General features: G+C 42.4%; 3 protein-coding genes across 4 annotated transcripts; 2 read left to right on the plus strand and 1 right to left on the minus strand.

Moving 5' to 3' along the window:
• Positions 1–326: 326 nt before the first annotated feature.
• LOC136422825 (F-box/SPRY domain-containing protein 1-like) lies at positions 327–4,552 on the plus strand. The gene is made up of 3 exons (XM_066410719.1): positions 327–838; positions 1,586–1,717; positions 2,255–4,552. The coding sequence occupies exons 1-3, from the start codon at positions 377–379 to the stop codon at positions 2,438–2,440; spliced, it is 780 nt and encodes a 259-aa protein (XP_066266816.1). The 5' UTR covers positions 327–376; the 3' UTR covers positions 2,441–4,552.
• A 1,928-nt stretch (positions 4,553–6,480) lies between these two features.
• On the plus strand, positions 6,481–14,244 carry LOC136422830 (uncharacterized). Its single transcript, XM_066410732.1, has 6 exons — positions 6,481–6,745; positions 7,143–7,301; positions 10,327–10,409; positions 10,724–10,882; positions 11,510–11,658; positions 11,992–14,244. The coding sequence occupies exons 2-6, from the start codon at positions 7,185–7,187 to the stop codon at positions 12,465–12,467; spliced, it is 984 nt and encodes a 327-aa protein (XP_066266829.1). The 5' UTR covers positions 6,481–6,745; positions 7,143–7,184; the 3' UTR covers positions 12,468–14,244.
• On the minus strand, positions 13,829–24,571 carry LOC136422829 (serine/threonine-protein phosphatase 2A regulatory subunit B'' subunit delta-like). Of its 2 annotated transcripts, none has more exons than XM_066410731.1 (14): positions 23,563–24,571; positions 21,337–21,606; positions 20,304–20,407; positions 19,800–19,902; positions 19,287–19,361; positions 18,727–18,813; positions 17,913–18,069; positions 17,576–17,624; positions 17,317–17,403; positions 16,859–17,034; positions 16,561–16,679; positions 16,048–16,148; positions 15,358–15,440; positions 13,829–15,126 (listed from the first exon to the last, which is right to left on the minus strand). In XM_066410731.1, exons 1-14 carry the CDS (start codon positions 23,836–23,838, stop codon positions 15,119–15,121), a joined length of 1,695 nt encoding a protein of 564 aa, XP_066266828.1. In that variant the 5' UTR covers positions 23,839–24,571; the 3' UTR covers positions 13,829–15,118. The 2 variants fall into 2 exon arrangements, with proteins under 2 accessions (XP_066266828.1, XP_066266826.1); XM_066410729.1 differs by having other exon boundaries at positions 13,829–15,129; positions 23,563–24,570.
• Between the last annotated feature and the right edge of the window lie 849 nt (positions 24,572–25,420).

Here is a 25,420-nt window from a genome sequence, read left to right on the forward strand (position 1 = left end):
TTTGGTATGGTTGAGGCAACAATGAGTTTGAATACACGGTGTTAATTCATTGGGACAAGAAGTGAAATATACTGATTCGAGGAAAAAAAGTAAGAAGACATGTAATATCAGCGATTATGTCCCCCATCATACCATATTAAAGTTCATTGTACAGTAAACTAAACCAAAACATGGTATTCTCCACATAGACGTAAATATTTGTTTACTTAAAAAAATAAGCTAATGTAGCGGAATATTGCTGCATAAATGTACTAATAAGTGGTATATACATTGTATATACATTTTGTTAAATATCAGATATGGTTGAGATCATAATGTGCACCCATGTTATCGACGTAGGTGGCCTTTACCTCACTGGGGTATTTACATTGGTCATATGGGGTCTTGCCATTTAAAGATGGCTGCCGCAACACTACCATGCCGGGTTTTGGACGTGATTTTCGGTTATTTAGACCTTCCAGACCTGGCGAACTGCGCACTGGTCTGCAAACACTGGTGCCAATACCTCAGCGATGAAAACAGTGACGTTTGGAGGCTCCAGTGCGTGAGGAAAGTGGCAGACGAGGCTCTGAAGTCCGACATTTTGTGCAATGTTACCTCATACAAAGCCAAGGCAATGGCGTTTTGTCATGCTTGGAACCCTCAGGACTGTTCTCGGAACATCTACATCAAACCGAACGGTTTTACTTTACACCGGAACCCCGTGGCGCAGTCTACGGACGGGGTTCGCGGCAAGATCGGCTTCAACAGCGGGCGGCATGCCTGGGAGGTGTGGTGGGACGGGCCCCTAGGGACGGTAGCAGTGGTGGGGATAGCCACCAAACATGCACCTATGCAGGTCTGAAAAAACATATAATATGCTTTACCATACAATGCAAACACTCACTGATGTTTCCTTGCTTACCATTCTTTCATGTAGTATCTTTTGTATTTTGAAAATTTGTCTAATATCACGTCTACCTCCATCCCTTACCCCCTAACTCTTCAATAACATTGCGTGTACCTTAATATAATTTCAGCACAACCCACTTCCAGTCTAGATGTGTCTTTCCCATAGTCACCTCTGCCTGACCATCTTAATCTTTCTCAGTGTTGCTGTCGGAAACGTTTAACGTACATTGTGCCAATATGCCATTTACATCCATGTCTTTTTAGTCATAGTTTTTAGAATAGACTAGTATTATTGTATTGATTGCTTTGTCATTGTTGCTATATTCTTTACCGTATGCAACTGTGTAACCTCAGGATACCAGACCCTGTGCAATGTGAGACGATAACCCCTTTTGGCCGGTGAAGGCCTAGTAGAGGATAGAGTAATTGGCACCCAGTCTCTCTCTTGGCAGCCGATCTCTAATATCTCGCACAAGAGATAATTAGGGGCCATTTGCTAATTGTGGTGGTGGGGCAATTTGCTTGGATTACCGACTGTAGCATGGTGGTCTGGTACCCAGGCTAACAACTGTGGAGCAATAAAGTTCATTCATTCATTTGGTAATCGTCTCCTTATAACTCATCTGGAGACATTCTTGCTGATGTTGTTGTTGACTTTATTGTTGGTGTTGTTGACTTGTTGTTGTTGTGTTAGTGTCATGGCTATGTGGCTCTCCTGGGAAGTGATGACCAGTCCTGGGGATGGAACCTTGTGGACAACCACCTACTGCATAACGGGGACAGCCAGGGCAACTTTCCGCAGTGCAATAATGCACCAAAGTATCAGGTAACGTTAGTTGTGCAGCATTCAATTAATGATTTCAATCATACGCGAGCATCAGAGCCCAATGCATAGCAGCTACAGACATACATAGCTAGCTCTTGCCAGGTTTGTCTACCCTAGGCGTAGTATTGCAATGCATGAAAACATCAGGTAGTAATTATCATGATCATGTGGTATTGAAATGCACCAAATTTCAGCTGGTAGCATTTATTATGTCATGTCGTATTGCACCAAAAATATAATGGTGGATACTCATCTAGGGTGACATAAGCATATACAAGAAGATTTCCCTTAATGGTCAGCATTGACTAAGAATCCTACTGTAATGGGCACTACTGTTAAGTGACAATGTTGATTTCAATAATTATATTGACCATGCATGTCAGTAATGCACTGAAATACAGTATGCAACAGTTATTTTTATGTAATACAATATCAGGTGATATTTAGCATTTATCATCGCACTAATTGTATCAAGAGCGACAAGTAAAGCTATCTGTCAATTATATTGTGTTCTTATGGGTTTCATTTAATCTCCAGGTAGGAGAAAGGATCCGGGTTATTCTGGACATGGATGACAATACTCTGTCCTTCGAGCGGGGTTATGAGTTTCTGGGCGTGGCCTTCCGAGGTCTGCCGTCGGTGAAACTGTTCCCTGCTGTGTCTGCTGTGTACGGTAACACCGAGGTGTGTATGGTCTACCTCGGTCCACCCCTGGATGGGTAGTGGACCAGTACTAGGCAGGTGTGCTCAAGGAAAAGATGACATCCAAGCAGATGTAGGGTCAGGCTCAGTGCTTTACAACTTTTTTAAGGCATTCTCTACATCTTTCTAGTGGTCCACTCTTTTGTCCTTTCGAAGTGATTAAAAATATGGGCCACTAGAAAGACATAGAAAATGGTGACATAGAAAATGCTTCAAGCTGTTAACACTTTGCGGAACCCTACATCTGCTTGGAGATTAGGAAAAGACACAGTATAAGCAGATGTCAGGATGAACACATTGCTGCTCCCCATTTTCCCTCGATGTGAGCTGGTGTGTTACGCCGAATGGCAGTTTTACCGGCTATATAGATACAGATACAGATGTAACAGTTATGCCATCCTGGTTACCTGGCTAGTTTCCTCTGCTCTTTTAATTGCTACATGTCAGTATTGGTGGGTTGCAATTATTGGAGCAGATGTAAACTACACAGAATGCACTGGGATATCCTCCCAGGGTACACTGGGCCACCCTACCCTCTCCATCCACCTTGACACAGTGACTCGGCCAGTTTTAATGTAAGGTATATTTAACTATTCAAAAAGTGCAATAGTATAGATAAGTTCCTCAGAAGACAGGGAGTGTTACTGAGTAGAATTATGTGTTGTATAAGAGGTGCATAATGATATAGATGTAGATAGGAACTGCACACAGCAATGCACTGTCAAAGAAGTGTGAAGATAAACAAAGAGATATGTTGCATTCATGTATTTACAGATGTTATGTTTTATGATGTGTGCGATGGAGATGATTAGTAGCTAATGAATTATGAAGGTCTAAAGTGACCAAATGTATTATACTTTGTGATCTGAATGCATACTGTATACACATTATTCAGACGAGTGATCTTTCCAGTTTTGACTGGGAACCTGTCATGTATATGAACGTATGATATGGGTATCAGGCTTCTACAATATATGATGATCTCTGTATATAGCTGTTATATCCTAAGCCTCCCAGCTTTCATGTATCTCAAAATGGTGAGTAGACAGATGCATTATATATTATATTATAACAAGTTGTTAAGACCTAGTCACATCGTCAATAGGTAAATATTTGGTCATGAAATCTGAGCAAGAAAATGTTGTCATGCATAGCTTCTCATTCATTTTCTTTGTGCATTATAAGTTATTTCTGTTAAAACAGTAAAGTTTAATTGATATTGCAGATGTGTATTCAGTTGAAATGAAAAGGAACAAGGATTGATATTGAAATTAGAGAAAAATTGGAAGGAAAAGTTAGAAGCATTAGTACATTAGTAATTAGCCGTTTTCACCTCTACAATGGAATGGCCACAATAGACCTGTTTAGAGGATTTTTACGATGTGATGTAGTGTTACTGTGTGAAGCCAGTACTGTACAGTATATACATGCAATATCACATGAATGACATACCAAAATGTAATGAGACTATTTCAGAAGTTGTATGGTGTAAAGAACTGAGGGATATTCTATTCTAGAATGTCAGGAGGAGTAGTCAGGGATATTGAAACCCTCCTCATTTTCAGTCTCCCTGTGTACTAGATTACCAGGATTGTTGTCATTGCTTCCTCTATATGTTCAGAAAATTCCATGCTAGAGTTTTGAAGTATGTTCTTATGGAAGTGAAATATGAAACATCTTAGTTGGTAATTTTATTATGATGTTAAATGATGCTGTTTGGAAATTAAGATAATATTGTTTGCCTGTAAGACAAATAAGTGCTTAAAGCATTGCATATTGTTTGTTTCAAGCTATCAGTTGCCAAGGATCTTCATACAGTTTTACTTAACTGTATAATATTATTTCCATGTCAATATATGCAACTATGTATTGTTTCTTTCCACCATAAGGAGATTGATTGTTATGCCAATTTAATGAGTTTATTGTTTTATTATGTTAATGCCCTATTGTTTATATGTGTTCATTTCAGAGATTTTATTTTTTATACAATATAAGTTATCGGAATTGAAAGAGAAGTGTAGTAATGAATGCTTGATTGTTAGAAGTTGCCTATGATACTTGTGACAATAGATATCGCCTTCTTGCCACTAGATCAGACACAGTAAAGTTGAACAAGACATCGACTATTGTAAAGTTGTCACCATGAAGTCGTTTTTGTTTGTTTACAAATAATTCAATATACATATTGGCTTAAAATCATTAAGTAGCTAGCATGAGATATGTCATTAATATCTACTCTTGCAGTGGCACAAAGACTTATCCCTGGCCCTGTAAAAAATTAACGTCAGTGACCACTTACCCTTGATAATGAACACTTTAAAACGTAGGCAAACAGACCTGTCCTTGGTTCTGAACAATAACCAACTGCAGACCAGACCTGTCCTTAGTGCTGAACACTTTCCATATGTTGCTGAGCAGACTTGTCCTGTCCTTGGTGCTGAACACTAATAAATGGAGAGCAAACCTGTCATTGGTGCTGAATACTTTCCATATAAGGCTGAACAGATCTGTCGTTTATGCTAAACACTTTCAACACGCAGAACAGGCCTTCCCCCGGTGGTGAACACTTTCCATACGCAGAATGGGCCCGTCCCTGATACTGAACACTTTCCATATACAGAATGGGCCCGTCCTTGGTGCTGAACGCTTTCCTTATACAGAATGGTACAGTCCTTGGTGCTGAACGCTTTCCTTATGCAGAATGGGCCAGTCCTTGGTGCTGAACACTTTCCATATACAGAATGGGCCAGTCCTTGGTGCTGAACGCTTTCCATATGCAGAATGGTCCCGTCCCTGATACTGAACACTTTCCATATACAGAATAGGCTATTCCTTGGTGCTGAACGCTTTCCATATACAGAATGGGCCAGTCCGTGGTGCTGAACGCTTGTCATATGCAGAATGGTCCAGTCCTTGGTGCTGAACGCTTTCCGTATGCAGAACAGATCTGACCCTGGTGCTAAACACTTTCCATATGCAGAATAGACCTGTCCCTGGTGCTGAACACTTTCCATATACAGAATAGACCTGTCCCTGGTGCTGAACACTTTCCATATGCAGAATGGGCCAGTCATTGGTGCTGAACACCTTCCACACGCAGAATAGGCCTTCCTCTGGTGCTGAACGCTTTCCATATGCAGAATGGGTCAGCCATTGGTGCTGAACACTTTCCATATGCAGCATGGGTCAGCCATTGGTGCTGAATATCTCTGACCTCTCCGGGAAATTGGCTTCTTTGTATTCCACCTTAGACTCTGATGACTTCATTACTGAGTATTATTTTGGTGCAGGTATCCAACATTCTTAATCTATAGTGACCTCTCCCGCAATGGGGGCCTCGGCCATGTTGTTGTCGTCCTCTCCATTGGGGAGTCCCACCTCGGCTTTGGCCATCTTTTCGTGGTCACCTCCAAATGGGACATTTGCTTTGACCGTCTTCTCGTGGTCCTCTTCGCCCTGTCCAAGGCACTTGAAGATTAGGCCATTAATCACCCCCAGCGCTATGGAGAGAAACATGTGCCATGTCACAAAATGAGACCACTTTTCGTGTTTGGCAATTGTACAAATATACAAGGCTGAAAAAACTCTCTAGAAGTCACGATGATCACATACGCGTGTTTTTCCCTTTCTTTTTGCACGCATCCTGTCATAGACCACATCTAGATACAGTATCTCCGTAAACCATGCCCATTTATTTCTGCCTGAATACACCAGTTAAAATCAACATTAATCTGGTCAAGACGTTCTTACGGTAAGGGCACTAGTCACAACAAACAATCTCAATTCATTGCTGCAAGAAAAAATAAAGAAATTAGAAATCTCAGTTGCGACTTTGATTGTATCTATTAGAGTCTCCTTAACTCATGCTTAAAAGTCCCCCATGATATATTGATATTTTGATAAAGTTAACCCCGATGGCTAATTCATATTGCAACGTTATCTTGTCCTATAGCTACGTAGTGTTACCAACAGTGATTCCCCATGTACGTGACATGTGAACCGTTTTTTCCAGCCATTGTACGTCCAACAATGCTGTAATTCTGTCTGCTACTCGTACACTACCGTGCAGTCAGTATGAAAATTGTTGTAAAAATGGATTGTCAATGCTTCTGTCGGGAAAATTGCAATTGCAATTGTAGTGCATGGCTCAGGCACTTCTCAGAAAAGAAATTTAGAAGTCTCGTACCAGAGGTTTTCCGGTCAGCAAATTGCATCGCTTTATGTGGTGAATCAGGAGAAGAAATGTTGACCTCTGGGTCACAGGGTTCACCCGGGGTCACTAGTATTTTCAGCTACGCTTCACTTCCGGAAACGCGATGCTGGCAGGTATATTTCGCTGAATATTTACTTCTCTTGTAAAGATCTAGCTTGCTAACAAATCTACTCACCAACTAAGAGTTCTTAAGGTCTGGATAAATAACTTTTTGGGGATGGTCGGTGGATTCGCTGAAGGGGAAACGCTGTAAATCTTGTATGCATGGGGAGGGGGCGGTGTTGTGGGAGGTATATTTACACTGCGGCAATGTTTTGGTTAGGCGAGTGTATCATTCTCAAGCTAATTTTCGACCAAATAACGGATCAAGTAGGAATCAAAATCATATTCTTCATCGGCGCAAGGTTGTGAATTTCTGCAGCAAACATTACTGAATGTCGTTTTAGGACCCATCGTATAATTATAGACCGTGCCCAAAACCGTTATTAAACGTTACCTTTCCCAATACAGATTAGCCCTATATAGCATTGTTGTCGGCTAGCAGACTGCGGGATGACCATGGCTCTGACCGGTACAGACCCCACGTCGCTGTACGTGTCCGTGTGCCGGTACATACTGTCGGACAGCGGTCTGGAGGACCTGTACCGCATGCTGCCGTACCTCAAGCAGGTGAGGCAGAACATGTGACACCTGTGTACCGTTTTATTTATTTGTTGTCAGGATTTCATGCTCTCTGTTGTTACTGTTATTATGTTTAGCCATAAGTATGGCTAAACATATTGTTTTCTCTCATGTTTCTTCTTCTTCTTCTTCTTCTTCTTCTTCTTCTCCTGTCAAATCTTCAAATCGATTCATCTCTGTCATTTTTTTACCAAATGACCTGAAATTTGGTACAAAGGTAATGTAGGCAAAAACCAATGTGCGTTCTTTTCCTTGTTTTGATATTGACCTTGAAAGTGATTTTATCGAGGTTTTTAAGCTATTTTTAGCATATCTTGGCCTCCTGCGCCCTGGTATTTCAACCGAATGACCTGAAATTTGCTGTATATGTGGCTTGAACAAATATTTAAAGGACTACATTCCCATTTTTGGCATACATATATTCAAAACGATTTATTTTGGGCTTTCTTGACAATATTTGCCACTTCTGTCACTTTCAATACTACATATGACCTACAGGTCGTTGACCCCGAGTGCCTTGCACCTGGCCAAGCTGCTTACGAGGAGGAAAGACCGGACATAAACATTTAACGTGATTATCGGGAAAACACCATGTTCCCTTAAACTCAGTGGTTAAATTGCAGTTTAGGAAATTTTATAACAGAAAACAAGTTAAATCAATGATTTTGTGAATGTTTATTCTAGCATTAGTTATTCCAGATATTTTCAAACTCCAAATTCTTCAACACAACACGGGAGATCGTTTCTCCTCAGACTGGCGCGACACTCCTGTCAAAATTGATTGATGATCTCTCTCTGCCGCCGACTTCATACATGATCAAAGGCGGGTGGTAGGCGGTGCGCGGGGAAACGTAAACATATAATGTAGCGAAGTGTTGCACAAGGAATTCTCACGCTGAGGGGTACATGAAATAATGCTTACAAAATAGACCTCTATGAATCGGGCTACATTCAGCAATGGTAGACGGATTCGGGGCATGCCGCGCAAAACACATGGTCTCACTGGGGACAGGCGTTTTGGTCCGGCACGTTGTCGCAGCGGTGCGTCGCCGCTACGCGATCGAAAGCACGCCGCTGTCTGTCTCGGAGCAACACGCGTCTCCCGTGATGTGTAGCGTCCACCACCAGGCCTTCCTACATGTCCTACGTACGGGCGTATGGATCGTAGAATTCGGCAAAAAAGGAATGATTAGGCCAGTAGAGTCAGTCCCCGGTAAGGTCAATGATTCGCCCCTTTGCGCTAGCTTGTAACGTTAAATGAATGTACCCTCTGGTGGCCAAACTTCACTGACAAACTTTCTCCCTATTATCATCATGAGCTTGCGTTAGTCTGGTACTAGTGACTATTATGTGCCGGGAATGTTTATCTATCGCACGCCTTGGAAGGAAGTTCAGCCATGATAAATGGTCGGCCGTTGCGAAAATTTGGAATCCCATGCTGTTGATTTTCGTGATTGAATCTGTAAGAAAATATATTTTCATGTCGTTCATGTTTTTGGGACGGACGCCGGGACGGGGTGAATTTTTTCTATCATTTTCGTCCCGTTAGTAATGCAAATCGAATCGTGTTGCACAAGAGGCAAAACACTAAAAACGTGGGTCTTGTGGAGTGTTTTGGAGCGGGAAAATGCCGGATATTAGCGCTGCCGAACAGTGTACATCGTCGCGCGCGGGTGACGCTCCGTCAAAACAAATCCGCTGGTGGTCTAGCGCGGCCACCGAAAATAGGCAGAAACACACAGGAGGACTTAGCACCTTCGTTTATGAGGGCAATTGTGAAAATCTTTTGTTACAAATTGTTCGAACATTGAAACATTTGGATAGATGGTTTGAAACTGTTCTAAATAAAGAGATTTTTGTGTAGTTACGTTCGAAATGTTTCCAACGTATGTGAAATAAGTTCAAACATGTTATAAGTTTCAATTCTAATTGTTTGAACACTTTAGAACTATTGTGACTTAGACATTCTTTTAATCAAAATAGTTCAAACATATTACAAATATTATACTAAAACCCTCTCGGTGACTTTGAATTGACTCAAATATGTTGGTCATTTCCTTCGTCTCCTGTCAAATCTTCATATGTATACTATGGAAAACTTCATTCTTCCCTGGGGTTGATCTTTTTTAATTCAATTTTGAACTGGGTTGATTATGCGCAAGAGTGTAATTTTCAGCGGATATTTTTCGACTGGTTTACATGGAAATGGCACGGAATATCCCATTCTTGCAAGGGGAGGATTCTTTAATTATTTTTCAATTTTGAGCTGGAATGATTATGAAAAAGTCCATTTTTTAGCAGAAGTGTATTTGTTAATCAATTAGTGGATATGGTTGTGGACTGGTCCATATTGTGTTGAGGTGCTACTGGAAGACTCAATTTTGGACTGGGGTGATTCATTTTTTTAGTGCAAGTATTTTAGAATGGTCCATTGTTATTTTTGGAGAGTCCATTTTTTGCATGGCGAGGAGTATGGCTAAACATGCTGTATTTGCTCGCAAATGTTGCCTTTCTAGTTGTTGTTGTTGCTTTCTATCAAGGGGGCTAGAAATTTGTTGTTGGCATTTTAAAGGTTTGTTTGGCTTGGGAAAGGCCTAGATTTATATCTTGATGGCTTCAACTATAGAGCAACGCATCTAGCAGGTTACTTTCAAATTGCAGAATTTCAAAATACCATGCTACCTTTACAGTGGCCTAAGATCTGTCTAGTCATTCCTGCTTTATATCTACTCCATGTTGGGCCCCATACTATTAGATCGTCTTGTTTCTGGTAACAAGAGAGCTTAGCGAGAGAGCATTAGTTATCTTAAACATTTGCATTGGGTCATATATTTGGGAAAAGAGGATAGGGAGTAGATATATCTCAAGCATATATTGCTAGCTAGCAATAAGCCAACATCTCACAACAAATATTTACTAATCCCTTATGAAGCATTGTTTTGATGAAATGCTGTATGCATGTGACAGTTATATCTCACAGTCTAACTGAATATTACACATTGTTTTTCTACAGGCCCTGTCATGCTGTGTATGTGAAAACCTGCTGCAGGACCCATATGGACCCCACGGTTCCCCCTGTCATCACTATGTCTGCAGGTGTGTTCATCTTTACATAGCGCTCCATATACCTGTTTCTTTTTATATCTGGGCAGGAGGGCAGCACTTTCTATTCTCTTGGATCTGGATGTGGGATAGCTTAAGCTAGTTTTGATTTAAGAATTTCATAGAGAAAGAGATGAAAATGATTTAGGGTTGGCAGAAAAACCTGTCCTGTCCAGAAAAAAAACCCACAAGGTACTGCACCAACCTAGTACTTTATTCACTCACCTTGCTGCTGATACGTTTTCTGTACTGTAATTTTTTTTTATGATCATTGCATTGCTTATTCTTGTTTTGGAAAACTCTAACAGGAACTGCCTGGGAGGGAGAAAGGTATTGCGGCCGCCCTGTGGGTGGTGTGCCGAGTACCGTGACTTTGTGCCCTGCCGACAACAGCACATCCTCCTCAACTGCTACAAGAAGCTGTGCGAGTATGTGGCCTGCACTTCAAGTGGGCGGTCCCTTCTTAGGTGAGTTTTTATAGTGACAGAGACTTCTGGGATTAAAATGGACTGATTTTCATAGTGATAAAGAACCCTAAGCTCCTATTGGCAGTTCTGAGAAAGGGAAAGGTTCTCTTGAGTTAGAGGTGAATAGCCACAAGTGCTCGTGGATGAGGCCCAACAGTCAGCCCCTGACAGTGAGAGGTTGTGTAACACAGTCTTGAAGATTGACAGTGTGATGATCTTTCTGTCTTAAGTCCATCTTTTGCAGTACACAACAGTGTGCCAGCACTTTGTAGAGGTGGTTGTTATGATAAAAAACAGTGCCAGTATTTTGCAAAGGATCAGACAGGACATTGTGGAATAGTCCCTACGTATAGGAGAAGCATTTTGAACACTAGCAGTGTATGTAGTACTGTATGTATGTATGTAAAATGTATGTATGTAAAATGTACTAGTTTATGAATACTGGAGCAATATTTAGATTAAGCTATGGGAGAGAGTGAGTGAGTGGGTTTAGATTATTGTATAACAAAAAAGCTGACTATATTCGAAGATCAGACCGCGCTTGCACTAAACTTTATCTGTTTGAAACGCAATGGAGAGCATTTTTCATGTTTTTCTTTAATGGAGCCCCCTCTCCTAACTCCACAGTGCCAATGGAGCGTCCAGCAGTGTCCTAACATCCCTGCAGGAAGGCCTGATGTTGCCATGTGACTCCCCTATTCCTGACCGGGAGGTGACTCTACTGACGGGCAGAGGGCCTACTGGTCCCCCCGTACACACTCAACAGAGAGTGAGAGGTAAGCTAAGGTTACACCTTCCAATACAGCTATGTTCCCACTTCTGATCACAGAAGGGTTTCCAAGTCTGTTGGTGCCAAATGCTAACTGAAAAATACAATGCAATCTAATAGTGAACAGTGTAACCATTATATGAGCTTTTGGTGCAAGTACATTTCACTGGATGTGGGAGTTTTATGTTTAACAGCTCATTTTTAGAGATCAACAATAACATATCACCAATATGTTTCCTTTTATTTTCATCCTGTGCATCGGTTCCACTTCCAGATCCTACCTATTACTTTTTTTGTCTTTACTGCATAAGTGCAGAACTAATCCTTCATGTCCATACAGGGCGTGGCTCCCACCGTGTACACAGGCGCTGGAGAAGAGGTGGGCGGGGACGGGGCAGTCGTGGCGGACTCGGTCGCGGCGGTGTCCACCATCAGCGCCGGTCCATCATCTCCATCACCCCGCACGGTAACCGCTGGCGCCAGCGCGGGGTCGCGAGCCGCGGTACCCGCCACCAGGTCATCAGCCGCGAGATCCGTAACCTGGCGGGGTGGGGCAGCTTCCACCAACTAGAGCTGGACGACAAGCAGGAAGAGACCGAGGTGGAGGACAATGTCTCCGTGGCGTCAAACCCTTCCCCGCCAGAGAAACGCTCGTGCCGCTGTGGGACGTTCTGCGAGCCAAGCGAGCTAACGTGCCACAGGCAGCGGTGCCCGTGCTACTCAAACCAGCTGTCGTGCGCCGGCTGTCGCTGTCGAGGCTGTAAAAATCCCTACAAGGAGGACGACGGGAAGAAAGAGGACAAAGCAACAGAGTAACTGGTCATGATCATGTTGTAAAAGTTCCATACACCTCTGTAGGATAAAAAGAACAGAATCAGCCAATCAGAGTTCATAATTTGAACAAGATGATTCACCGGCTAGCTCCTCCGCAAATCATCCACCTTATTTGACCGATGTATACTACTTTCTCTTTAACTGATAGTGACATACTGTTGTAAATTGAAGACTAGAAGGAGGATAAAGCATCGGCGTAACTGTTCATGTCCTGGAAGGAGATGCTCCTTAACAAACTCACACGGACAATGAAATGAAGTCCTAAAAAAAGGGGACAAAGGGACGGAGTAACTTGTCGTGTTCTGAAAGGAGATGCTCTTTAACTGATATCTACATACTGTTGTAAATTGGTTTAATAGGAGACTCATGAGTTGAAACAAACTCACACGGACAATGATGGACAATGAAATAACATTGTGGGAAGCAGACAAGAGTTCATTCTGCTCAGAAGATTTTCTCTCCTTTTTTTTGTTCCACCAGACCAACCTGAGGCAAATCCCAGGTAGAACTTGTGCTAACTTGGCTTCACTTGATATGTTGCATATAAATGTATCAATATATAGGCCACATGGTTCTTCACTACAGAAATAGTGTAGGACTTCAACTCGAATCTATATCTTGTCCTGCTTTTATTCTTGACAGGGAGTTGTAAAGCCAAATTGTCCAACCTGTTTTAGCGAGAGCCCTCTGGAAACAGCTTTGGGATCACAAGCTTTTAAAAAAAAAACTTTTGTTTTGTGGTGTGGTGTGTCAAAGGCAGTTTCTAATGCGAAAGACATCTGTTCCTGATGAAGTTACCTTTTACGCATGACACATTAGTTTTTTGGACCTCCTTGGTAGAACAAGACTCCTGAAAATAATTGCTGTTACAGTAATTGATCGGAATTTACAGTAGAATTTATGTAGAGATAGCAGTGCGAGTTTGTGGTTTTTGTGATTATTCTTTGTTTGTGCCTTTATGAGAACAAAGGATATTCTGTCAGATTCATCTTGACATTATACTGTAGAAAAATGAAGAAAGTGACTATTCTGTAAGAAAGTACTTAAGATAGGAAAGTAAGTGATGCGCATTTTATGTAGAAGGTTGTATGTTTGTGCTTTTGTGTACTTATGATTATAGAGAGATATCTCTGCACGCTGCACAATGACTTACTGCTGGATATTTGGCAGTATCCATTATGTCATCACTATATGTGGACAATGACATGTAAAATTGTGTTCGTGATGTTGCTATTTATTTCTAAGAGAGAGATAGAAAATAGATTTGTGAATTAGCGCTGCCTTTTTTAAGCGATGGTTCGTAATATTAGATTGCAAATTACTGACAGAACATCGACATCATATTCTTGCTGTAAATTTATGTTTTTTATTTCATGTACAGAAAATATCCAAATAAATATTGTCGCCATAAAAAACTCTCTGGTACAAGTTATTCTCTTTACAAATCAAGGTGATTTTATGGATGACATTCATACACAAACTGATTTTGGCCTCAAACTAGTAGCAACATATTTTTAAAAGTGGTCATCTTATATGTCTACAACGTCTCGTTCTTTCAAAATATAGAGCTGTTGACGAGTACAATTTTTCGTAGGTGTAGAACGTTGAAAACGATGAGTTTACTTACGTTACTTTTCATGGGAATATCAAGGAAACAAATGGCGTCAGAATCGAGGATTGCTCCATGTAAAAATTCTGAGATGGTCACAACTTCACTGACAAGACTTATATTAAATGAACATGGGTCTGCGGGACGATTCAAAGAGAATGAAGGCAACAGTTCCTGACCACCCCTCAAAAACTTCCAAATAAAGAATCCTTAACGCTGTTTGCCATCATTGTGCTGCCTCTATTGCCATTACATATATGATGCCCTCGACAACAACAAAGACTTAGTATTACTTAATCGTTATTTTACCGCCCTTAATTTCTACAGTCACTAGATGTTGGTTTTGTGTTTGGCACATTCTCAGAGAAAGAAATATTCCAAGGTTTGTGCGAACCGTCCAGACTGCATAGCGAAGATCCTTCTTTAGCAGCCCGGGAGCTATCAGGGTTGGAGTGGTCTGGAGTTTGGTTAGTCTAACTAGGACTAGACTAAAGTTTGTCTTTCGACCTGATACTCAACAGTAACAGTCGTAAACCACTTCCAGTACGACACAGGCGTCTTGCAGACATGTCTCTGACAAAGAACAGTGGTTCCCGCTTCCTGATACTCTGCTTATCATACCCTTTATTTCGACGTCTGTCATTTTGTGGAATCAAAACACGTCCTGCACGCCAGGCCTATTGCAGACAACAACAGGACCACGTCTCTGACAAAGAACAGTGGTTTCCGCTTCTTGATACTCTGTATATCGTTGATTTTATTTTGACGCCAATCCTCGTGTAGAATTGCAGTTATACGCCCTTAATTCTTCATCATCATCTTTCGACACTGACAAGTTTTTTAAAAATCTCATTCCATGGTTTTATTGTTTGTGAACTCCCGTCTTTTCTTTTGATTTGCCCTTTCCCAATCAGGTTTGATGAACCCGGCCCGGCAGAGATATAAGGATGGCGTCTTGTGCAGTAAAAGGTCCGCTGTGCTCCTCTGTGTTTTGTTCGTTGATTTGTAGATGTCGCTGATGACGTCACGCTCCTCCTGAAACAAATGCACCCACTTTTGTGATAGTGTAAACGGCAAGAAATCTTCTAGTGTCTACATAAATTACGTGGAAATATCAAGTTCTACCAAAAGCGATGTTCTTACAGCTGACACATCCGACACATTAGTATAAAAGTCAATTTTCGATTACTCCAATCCTTGAGCGTGTCAACTTTTTTGATCGTTACTTTGCAGTTATTGTTATTATGCTGACGTCACCTATACCTGTGTAATCGTAATCCGCCTCTTCCATGTCAGCTCTGGTCACCCGTCTCACCTCCGCACTTTCCAACACGTCATCATCAAATCTGTGGGCAGAAATACATGAATTTTGAATCATTTTTCTTGAACAAAGTAGAGGTTCTGGGTTCGAATCCCTAGCAGGCCCAAATTTGGTCTGCTTGGGAGACGAACCCATAACTTTTACTTTGTTCAGCCCACCCGAATGTTGTACCCTTGGGAAGGCACTTAACAACTGTTTCCTCACTCACAAATGAGTACTAGATAGCTAGGGTTAGGAACGAACGTCCTCTCCGATGGTACGTATTAAAAGCCGGAGGCCCCATGTTTGAGGAGAGCCACACCTTGATCAAGTTAAAGAACCCAACACGCTTATCGAATTGTTTAGTGGATCAAACCTTACAGTCCGGTCTCACACAGCCTCTACATACTGTATAAAACTGGTGTGTTGCGCCTAAAAGCTAGTCTCCAAGCAGACCCCACGGTTGCAAAGACCGTATCCAACTGGCAGAATTTTTTTTTTGCAATCCGACGGTGCCTGACAACTTCTCTGGCTGACTGGAGCTTCTCTGGCTAGTTTGTGCGATTTTGGCACCGTGGAGATCTGCTTGGAGATTACCTAAAAGCGGTTACCGGTTCAATGCGAAAAAAACAAAGCAGCACAGTAGAACTCACACATCGTCCTGTCCCGGCATGGTCTCGTCTGCCACCAGCATCTCGTACTCCTCCGCGGCGTACCGCTCCCAGTCGGACATCCCCTCCATGTCCTCAGCCTCCTGACACACAGAGAAACAAATCGTCAGTCAAATTCATAGCTTGGGTCGGCTATCTAGGCTCCATTGCGGCAAACCCCATTGTTAACGGCTATGGCCTATGCGGTGCGGTTTTCTGATAGCTAGCTGCCATCAGATGGGCCATCAGATCTAGGAAAGCATCATAAAAGGTACCTATCAGGAGGCTGCTCGTAGCTGTCGACAAAAAGCACGGTGGGGTCTGGAAAGGAAGCTTGGTGCTATCTAATGAGTTAAAGTCAGTTCCAAAATAGACAGATACAGTAAGATCCTGCAACGTAAAACCCAGAAACATCAATGTTTTAACATGAACTTCTTGGGTTGATAAGGGGATTTATAAAACGGAAAATACTGGAGGATTATGCAGGATATTATGAGGAAGAAGTAGCTTTAGAACCTTTGCCGCTGCGAATGGATCTCTCTGCTCATGGTCCAGGTATTTTTCCAGATTGAAGAAAGTGTCGAAGAACAGCGGCGTCATTCTGCTCTGTTTCAAGTCACGGAGGGTGATTTTTCCTGGAGCAAAATGGGTATGTGAGAACATATGTAACACAACCGAGTAAACGAGGCTGATTGACGAGACGAAAAAAGACAAATGCGCACAGCTTAAGCAGACGACACTAGAAGCATTGGTCACCGATCAGAGCTGCTTGAAATAACAATATAGCCTATATAGAAAATTGATTTTGCTGTACCTGGTATTGTTGGGTTGATCATGTCCAACATCTGACATAGACAGTCTTCAAATGGCATGGGTTCTATTCCCAGGGAGACCATCTTGTTGTACTGTTCTTCATAGAAATACTCCAGTTCGTACATGGACAGCAGGCCATCTCCGTCCAGGTCCATACACCGGAACCAATACTCTATCCTGGAGAGAAGACATTTCAGGTTCAACAGCGACATCTAGTGCATGATTAATGTGCGCGCCTTGCAGTTCCGGATCCAGGCGTATTTGATTCTAAATTCAGATTCAACTTTCAACTCAATGCATCAAGTCTATAACTTACAAGCGACCAGTTTGTTTTACTTGTTTGCCACAGTGTTGCAATATATCAGCTATTGTTATATATCATCAATCGTCAAGAACTATAAATAATGGCAAAACAAAGAGTGTTTCATCAGAAATGGAAAGAATAATGTTAAAACCTACGCTGTGGGGTGTTTCTTGTCTTCTTCTGCCAGCAGAAACCAGACAAACTCCGTGTAGCTCATCTTGCCTTCACGAGAAACAGACCCTCTGAGGAAAACAAGCAAAGAAACAAAATGTAAGTTCTTTCGGTGTCATAGCTTGAAGATAAACGTCTTTCAATACAAATGAGAAACTAGAACTGCAACTTAAGACCATACAGCTTCATCGATTGATTGACCTGTCAATCAAGTTCTACTAGTTCATGTGTAATTGGACATACCTTGTCACCGCTCCAGAAAATATTCTTTCCGCCATCCGAGACGATATTGCTGTGGTAGCCAACAAAACAAACGGAGATTATTCGTCATATCATCGCTTCACACATTCTAACTGTGTCAAATTGTATTTCAGTCGTCTATTCATGACCAACTGAATGTCAGAAGTCTAAAAGACATTTGCACTCTAAATTCATATGGATGCACCACAAAATTCACACATGTCTTAAATTGTTAACCTCCTCTCTTACTTCTTTTGTTTTGTTTGTTTATATGTTTGCTTTAAAAAACATTTTGTTTGTCTGTTTGTCTGTCTATTTGTTTGTTTGTTTGTTTACTCACCACCATCGTTATGTCTAGCCAGGTCCTGCTGGCTGATAAACAGGTCGTGGTCCGTGTCGAGCTCCCAGAATTTACAGTAGATGACGTAGAAGTGCTCGTACGAGAAGAAGTCTGTGATCTGGTTGATGTCGTCTTCCTCTTCTAAAGACGAAATTACCTGTAGCAATGATCAGTAACGGTTTCAAATTAGACTTACTTAACGTGATATATGATCACCTGGCTCAATTCTTGATCGCCTATCAATTGAGACTGGATTTAGTTTGGGATCATTTTCATAGTCTTTTCAGCGTAAAATCATCAAGCTGTCACAACAAGAGTTGAAATCAAACCAAATCATGACCAAAGAAGCCACATTCTCTCTATAGCTGTACTGTGGCGAGGTTCTTGGAACAAATGTACAAAGTAGACACAAAATATTAGTAATAGTCGATTGTTATGTATGTTTACGAATTCTTGCCATACTTTGTACCATGTGCAATTGTCGTGCAATAAAGTTCTTCTTATCACAAATGCAACAAAAGTTGCGTATAAGATGCTAAAGCATAAAACAACGCAAGGTTAATAACAGTTGTATTGGAAGCATTGTCCCAGTATCGCAGTATGTATTCCTCTCATCACTGTCAGTATCTACTACAAAACATGTCATCATTCATGATCATTTCATCTTGTACACATCTTACACCCTCATAAATAGAAATGTCCTATAACAATGACGTTATAGTGTTCTAGCCAATCAGAGCCACGTTTGCACATTAGCCTGCCAATACCAATCAGGTTTGCAATGAAAAATGAAGAAGTTGATTTGTAAGCTGACCTGTAATAGGTTGGACCTGCGGAGTTCCGGGATGTTGATCTGGCCTGACCATGACCTGTTGACCGTGTAGAATATCCGGGCGATGACCTGAGAGGGAGGGAGTGCGGAACATTCAATGTGGAGGAGAGAAGGATAGAGAGAGTAATCTACACTCCTAGCCATGGTAAAAAGACGTAAGCTCCAGTACTTTGCATATGTTAACAGAGTCTTAAACATCTCAAACCACATCCTGAATGAAAGGGTCTGTAGCACCAAGAGCAGAGGGAGGCCTCCCAACACTGAAACAGGACATTGGCTGGTGACCTCCTCCAACCCTTACAAGTGACAGAATGATCAACACAATGATAGCGGTCACTTTAACAGGAAGAGGAAGAGGAGGTCTCGCAAATCTGGAAGGTGGGGAGACGACAGCAGGTACTGGACAGACATGTCCCTAGCAGACTGTACACAGAGGGTGGAGGACATGACAGAATGGGGGAAGCTGGATCCTTAAGCTGAGGATGGGACTAGGTGAAGGTTCTGCACATACGAATGAAGGTGGTGTGTCTGACAAGACTTACTGTGTGCAGGTACCTGGAGTGGAATTCCTGAGCCTCCTGTAGAAATGTTAGTCCCGGGTGGGTGTCTATCACGTCCTGGAACACAAACAACACATCAAAAGACATCCTAACATGTAGAAACATATTAGCTGATAGTTCATCTACTTATCAGGCGAAGGTGGCTTTCGTTGGGTGAGGTCTGAGAGATAGCCTATCTTACTGTGATGATAATGTCCAGTAAACGTAAGACGACGAAATTTTCGGTCAATGGCAAAGCAAATGGTTAAGGATGTAATTGAAGGCCAATTGAGTGTGTATGTGTGTATGTGTGCGTGTGTGTGTGTGTGTGTGTGTGTGTGTGTGTGTGTGTGTGTATTAATGAACTTCTTCTTTTTTAAAGATTTTTTTGTCTAGTTGGGCACTTGGCATGTCCTCAGATTGTGCTGTCCGGTTGACGCTAGCTTAACAATCAAGGCCGTTTTGATGTTGTGGAAACCATTTCTGTATGTCGCTGACAACCGTAACTATGGCTACCTGTATGAGTGGCACAAAGTCGTCAGCTGTCAGATAGCTTCTTTTCATTTGTGTCATGATGGCCATGAAACGGGAGTAGTCGTCATGGTGCTTTTGGATTATTCTAGAAGAGGAGGACAAAGAAAGGTGGTCAGGCTTAGGATTCTATCTTCATCATAGGCATTGATATTACCATCTTGTCATTTACAACCAGACCATATACATTGGTTCATGATGCGTATCTCTTAAACAAACTATCAAAGCCTTCTAAATTTATATACAAGATGAAACACACAAAATCAACATGAGCAAATTAACTGAACAATATCTAAACATTGTCTAAAGCTGAAATACTTTCTACGATAACAACTACGTTGCCATATGAAAGCCTTGAGCTTTTCTCCTTTGAGCGTATTTTGATACAGAGGAAAACCATGCTATGTATACATCGATGGAGGTTTGGGCACATTGCCTGTATAGATGGTAATAACAGAACAAAGAGAAACTATTGACATTGAATCTGACCTTTTCCACACGGGTTGGAAGGAAGCGGAAGTGACGCAGCCCAGCTTGTCTCCTCCTGCCGCCAGGAATAACGGACCCTTCCAGTACAGAGGACAGTTACACACCTGCAGACATGGGCAATTATACATTTTATACCACGTAGCATCGTCAAAGAAATTTTCTTTTCAAATGTACTAATGAGAAATTCCCATACTTTGAATATTTAAACGCAACGGATAAATTCGTATTTTTGTTGCGTCTAGACAACCCTTGTATCAGAAACATGATCTGTTCATACATCTACACATGTACAAAGAAGCGAGAAGAAGTTGACTCTACTGGATTAGCTTAGCTTATCACTTTCGTCTACCATGTATGTTTAAACCATGTACCGTATATATTTCACTGTTTATGTCACTTATATGTTAAACGACCTGTATCTAGCCCCTCGGGGCACGAATGTACAATAAAGGTCTTCATCATCATCATTAAAGACCCCTGAAAAACTATATAAATACGGCATAATGTAAACTATAGGCTTCATGATGCTACTGGCACCCGTACAGTTCACATCAGTGGAGGCAGACATAGACGAGGGTAGATTTTAAACCACTTAGTATCTTCAAGGATGATCCAGAAGTAAATAGCGGTAAAAATTCAAATGAAGTGATAGGTGATTTTCCAAACATTTTCTTGGCTGTAATTGTAATTAGTTGGGGTCCACTCAGAAAATTTCTCTTCTGTACATACAATGCACTATCGTCAACGGTTAGTCCAATGTTGAAATTAGCTATCGGATATGCGGCAACACAGATCTTTGTGTTGTACTCGATTAAATTTAGTATGATTCCTTGTCCTCGCTCTATACAGTCACACTCTATCATGAGTGGCACCAATTGTCGACATATCAATCAGTTGCTACGTCATTCCGTGAATTTGTGCTCAATGAATTTTAGCATGATTCCTTGTCCTCGCTCTATACAGTCACATATGAATTCTATCATGTGGGCGACAATTGTCTACATATCAATTGTCGTTCTGTGTATCCACTAACCTTTGTTACTTCTCCAAAATCATTTTTGTACGCTTTCCCCTCCTTCAACGTGCCGAAGACCTCGGACACTTTCTTCAGCTCTTTGACGTCATCCGACGCTGGCTGGCCGAGGGGGAAGTAGAACCTCGGGATGGAGGAGCCCGAGGGCGCAGGGTTCGGTGGGTCCGACTTCGGGGACGGTGTTGCCGAGGTGGTTGGTTTGACCTCGGTCACCACCTTGGGTTGGGGCGAGAGCTGATCAGCTACCTTGGGCTGGGGTGAAAGCTGAGGCTGAAAAGGGGTATGAAGAGACCATTGAAAAATTCGGTCGTTCGTCCGTTCATTCGGTCGTTCAGACCCTTGTAATGCCTAGTGGCACATAAGGAAGCAAGTTTCCTTGCTGCTTGTAGCAGGGTATATTTTGCAGGGAGGAGTTGCTAGCCCTTCCCGTTGAACGTGCTTGAGGCACCTCCTCGAGCACGGGATTTACGTCCCTTCCGAAAGACAGCTGCAGCTCCAAACGAGATGCCTTTCCCATGATTGAACCGGGGTCTCACAGTTACCAAGTGGAACCAGGACTTCAACCAGGAGGCTGTTACTAGTCATCCCTTCATTGAAAAATAATAATTTGCAAAACTCCTCAGTATTGAAGACAACCTTAGTAACAGAAGATAAGAGCAGCGAAAGAGTTGAAGAAAAGCACGAGTCGGACTTTATTTCTAATCTAATGACGTCTGGTGCAATCGTCATCTCTGCGGCTAGGGTAAAGACAGCACGATATTTGACGTCATGATCTATGAAGAATGGTGGACCCAAGGGGAGGTCGCGGGATCCATTAGTCCGTGTTGTTGTTTCGAGGAGGAATTTTGTTTATTTTCATTGATACTTAGTGAGCGCTAATGTAGGATTCTGTTCATGATGAATAAGGTGTGACCATATGTATCACAGGTGTACAAGCAATTTTGGTGCAACGTACACAGATGCCGTTATAGATCATCTTCTACAGAAGCGTGTGACTTGACGTTTTCTCGGTTTAGGACAAATAAAGATTCAGCCTCCCACGTAGACGCTTAGGCTTGTATGTGGATTCTAGTTGAAAGCTTACACTATTGTGGTCACGAGATTATGTCACCAATCTTTCTCTCCTCTCTCTGTCTAACGTTGTAGATTTGATAAGTTAATCGTCGGCGTTTTTAAACAGTCGCCATTACGTTTTTCCTGGTAAGTTTTTGAAGGAGGACATCCACAGGCCTTGACATTATATTAGAATGAGGACAATAATAATGAAATAGTATAGATTTTGCGCCTTGTCGTCTGTGTCCTGAACAAAATCGTCATAAAGACGAAATTCGAGAGAAGGAAACAGCTTACTATGTGTTATAATTATGTCAAAATAGCTGTGATTAGTTTCAACGTCACAAATAAACCAGCGATGGCAGTACTGGAAGAAGAGTGAACCCGCTGGATTTGAAAAAAGGATTGGTGTTTGGAACGTAATGACGGGGGCGTGTCATTGAGTGGAGAGTCCTTGGCGGTAGATGTTGAACAGGGCTGGTGATTATAACAAACTCAACCTGCGGCACTTTCTGAGCGTGTGCACCTGTCTACGGTAGAAAAGTCTATCTCACGGACAACATAAAGGGGTTGACATTGAATGGTTCAACATACATCGTGCGGACCCCCTCTCTTACGCCCTTAATCCACAGACCCACATATCTGTACGTCGGGGTTTGTTTGGTTTGGGGCGGCCCCGCCGGTAGTGAGTTCACTGGAACAACTAACCCCGGGCCGTGTGGGTAAACACTGCCGAAACGGGAGAGCGACCCGGCGGGAGGGTCTACAAGGGTGTTAGGGGAGTCAAGAAACGGGGAAATCAAACTAGGAACTTCGCCCTCAAAGCCATTGCATATCTGTATTCTAAGGATGTGAACGAACAATGAACGAGCAATTTTGATGACTGTTTTTTTCTGTTTAGAAGTTACAATTTTTCTTTGCTTGTTTTGGCAGGTTGTCTGTGTTTGTGTATGCTGTTTGAAGTTGTTTTAGTTTTAGTGCATTATTGAAAACACCGCGTTTATAGCCACACTTCTGTGATTTATTAGAGGCCTTTTTCCTTTTTGGCACAAGAAATTATCATAAAACCTGTAGTAATGATCAGTGTCATCAGAAACCCCGTGTACACCCATGAGCCTCAACCCTCCCCCAACCATGTGTGCATGTAGAACACGTTACATGTTTGCAGCCTACCTTAGCAGGCGGCGAATGTGGAGAGACCTTGGCCGTCGCTTTCTCCTCTCTTTTCTTGATAATCCTGGCCTTGGTCGGAGGAATGGCCACGGGTTGGCACACGCCATAGTGAATAGACTTGCAAACGATCGCAGCGCCTGACTCCAACCGTTGGACGACGTTACAGACGTCGCAATGGTGAATAGCACGGCTACAGCGCTGGTCCACGAGCACGCTGTGGTATATCGGAATCTTCAATCCCAGAAACTGGCAAGGCACGGCACACAGCGTCGTCATGTCAGGGAGTTTTTCTTCACATCTTCTTTCGCTTTTGAGAAAGTGTGGGAAACGCGCCGCCACTCGGAAGTCGACCCGGCTGGCGTCCTAAAAAGGGCGCTAACCTTAAGAGGCGTCCAGGCGGTTACGTCGTTAGCTATGACGTATGGTAAAGCTTTTCTCCTGCGCAGGACGTCCAAGGTTTAGATCCTAGAAATGAAACGTAGAGACGTCATTTCCGACGCCTTCTCCAGGGAGGGGGCACGAAGTATTCCTGAATCCTGGACGGAATTCCCTGGCAGGTTTACGGACGGTCAGGTGGTGGCGTGGTCTCACGGGTGGTCGAACGTCCGACGTTTTCAATATCGCACCAACATCACAGCGGTTCCGAAATACCCACCAGCGAAAATATCCCGGGCTAGCTGCTGCGGTGTAAAAATATCACAGCTCCCCAAACATGTAGGGCCGCACGAACCAGGCAGCTGGGGCGCCGGCAGCCCAAACTTGTCCCATATATGGAGAAGGCACGCCAGAACTTAGATAGCGTTACACTGGCAAAGGCACGGCGGACGGCCAAGCACTGCAGTTAAAGTATTACGTCCCAAGCGCGATATATATACTTGGCCTGATCACCATGGACTGAAGGAAATATCAACGACCTTCGACACTTGTCTTCGCTTTCATGTATCGCCGGATGCCTACAGGATCGTTGTGACTATATACCTTACAAGTGTGTTCCAGATTCACGCCGTGATTTTGAAAACAAAAACAGAATCTTCTGACATTCTGGAACGTAGGTCATTATGTGATAAAATAATCTGGATTGTTGTCAACATGTTTGTTTGTTTTTGTTTCCATATGAGAACGCGCGTGACTATGTGGCGCAGCAGTCAAAAACGAGGTCGATGATATTAACGCCTTCTCTGTACTGTTACACCCCAGACAATTGGTGATCAGCACAGCTGGAAAATGATTCGGTGAGATGATCAAGCAAAGGGCTTTTCCAGTAATATGTATAGATGTGTCGTCTTAACGCGCGACATTACTTTCAGAAACTTTTAGTGGTCTATCTTACCCCTGTTCCATTTTGGCCGAATGATATAATAAAATTCTTGGCATGGAATTATTAGATCGTGATAAAGTTTTTGACTGCCTAAACAGAGAGGAGGCCTCAGTATGAGCAGTCGAAGCTGGTGTGTAACGCCGAATGGCGGTTAAACTGGCTTTACAGATACAGATATAAATCAATAAAGGTGGTGCCAACATGACTTACTGGGTGACACACACAGAGGACTTGGAGGTAGATTGCGACAGTTTAGACGTTTCGCATTGGGAAACTGGTGGTGAATTTGTGACAGTTGGTTGTTTTGTGCCATGATCTCTGTAACGACATGGTCAGTTTTCAAACAACACTCGGTGAGAGGGGCGTCTCTGGTAGCGATGGTATGGGCAATACTGCCCGTGTTTGTTTACACTGATACCAGATCCTGTCTTTAAGTAAATTCTGGGAGAGAAAAGATAAAGAGATCCTCTCAGATGTTTCTCTGGAATTCACATGAAGAGCTTCAAGATAAAGGAATAATCAATTTCTATATTTTCTGTA

The sequence above is a fragment of the Branchiostoma lanceolatum genome, chromosome 17 (assembly GCF_035083965.1).
Source record: "Branchiostoma lanceolatum isolate klBraLanc5 chromosome 17, klBraLanc5.hap2, whole genome shotgun sequence".
In the NCBI taxonomy this organism is placed as follows: domain Eukaryota; kingdom Metazoa; phylum Chordata; class Leptocardii; order Amphioxiformes; family Branchiostomatidae; genus Branchiostoma; species Branchiostoma lanceolatum.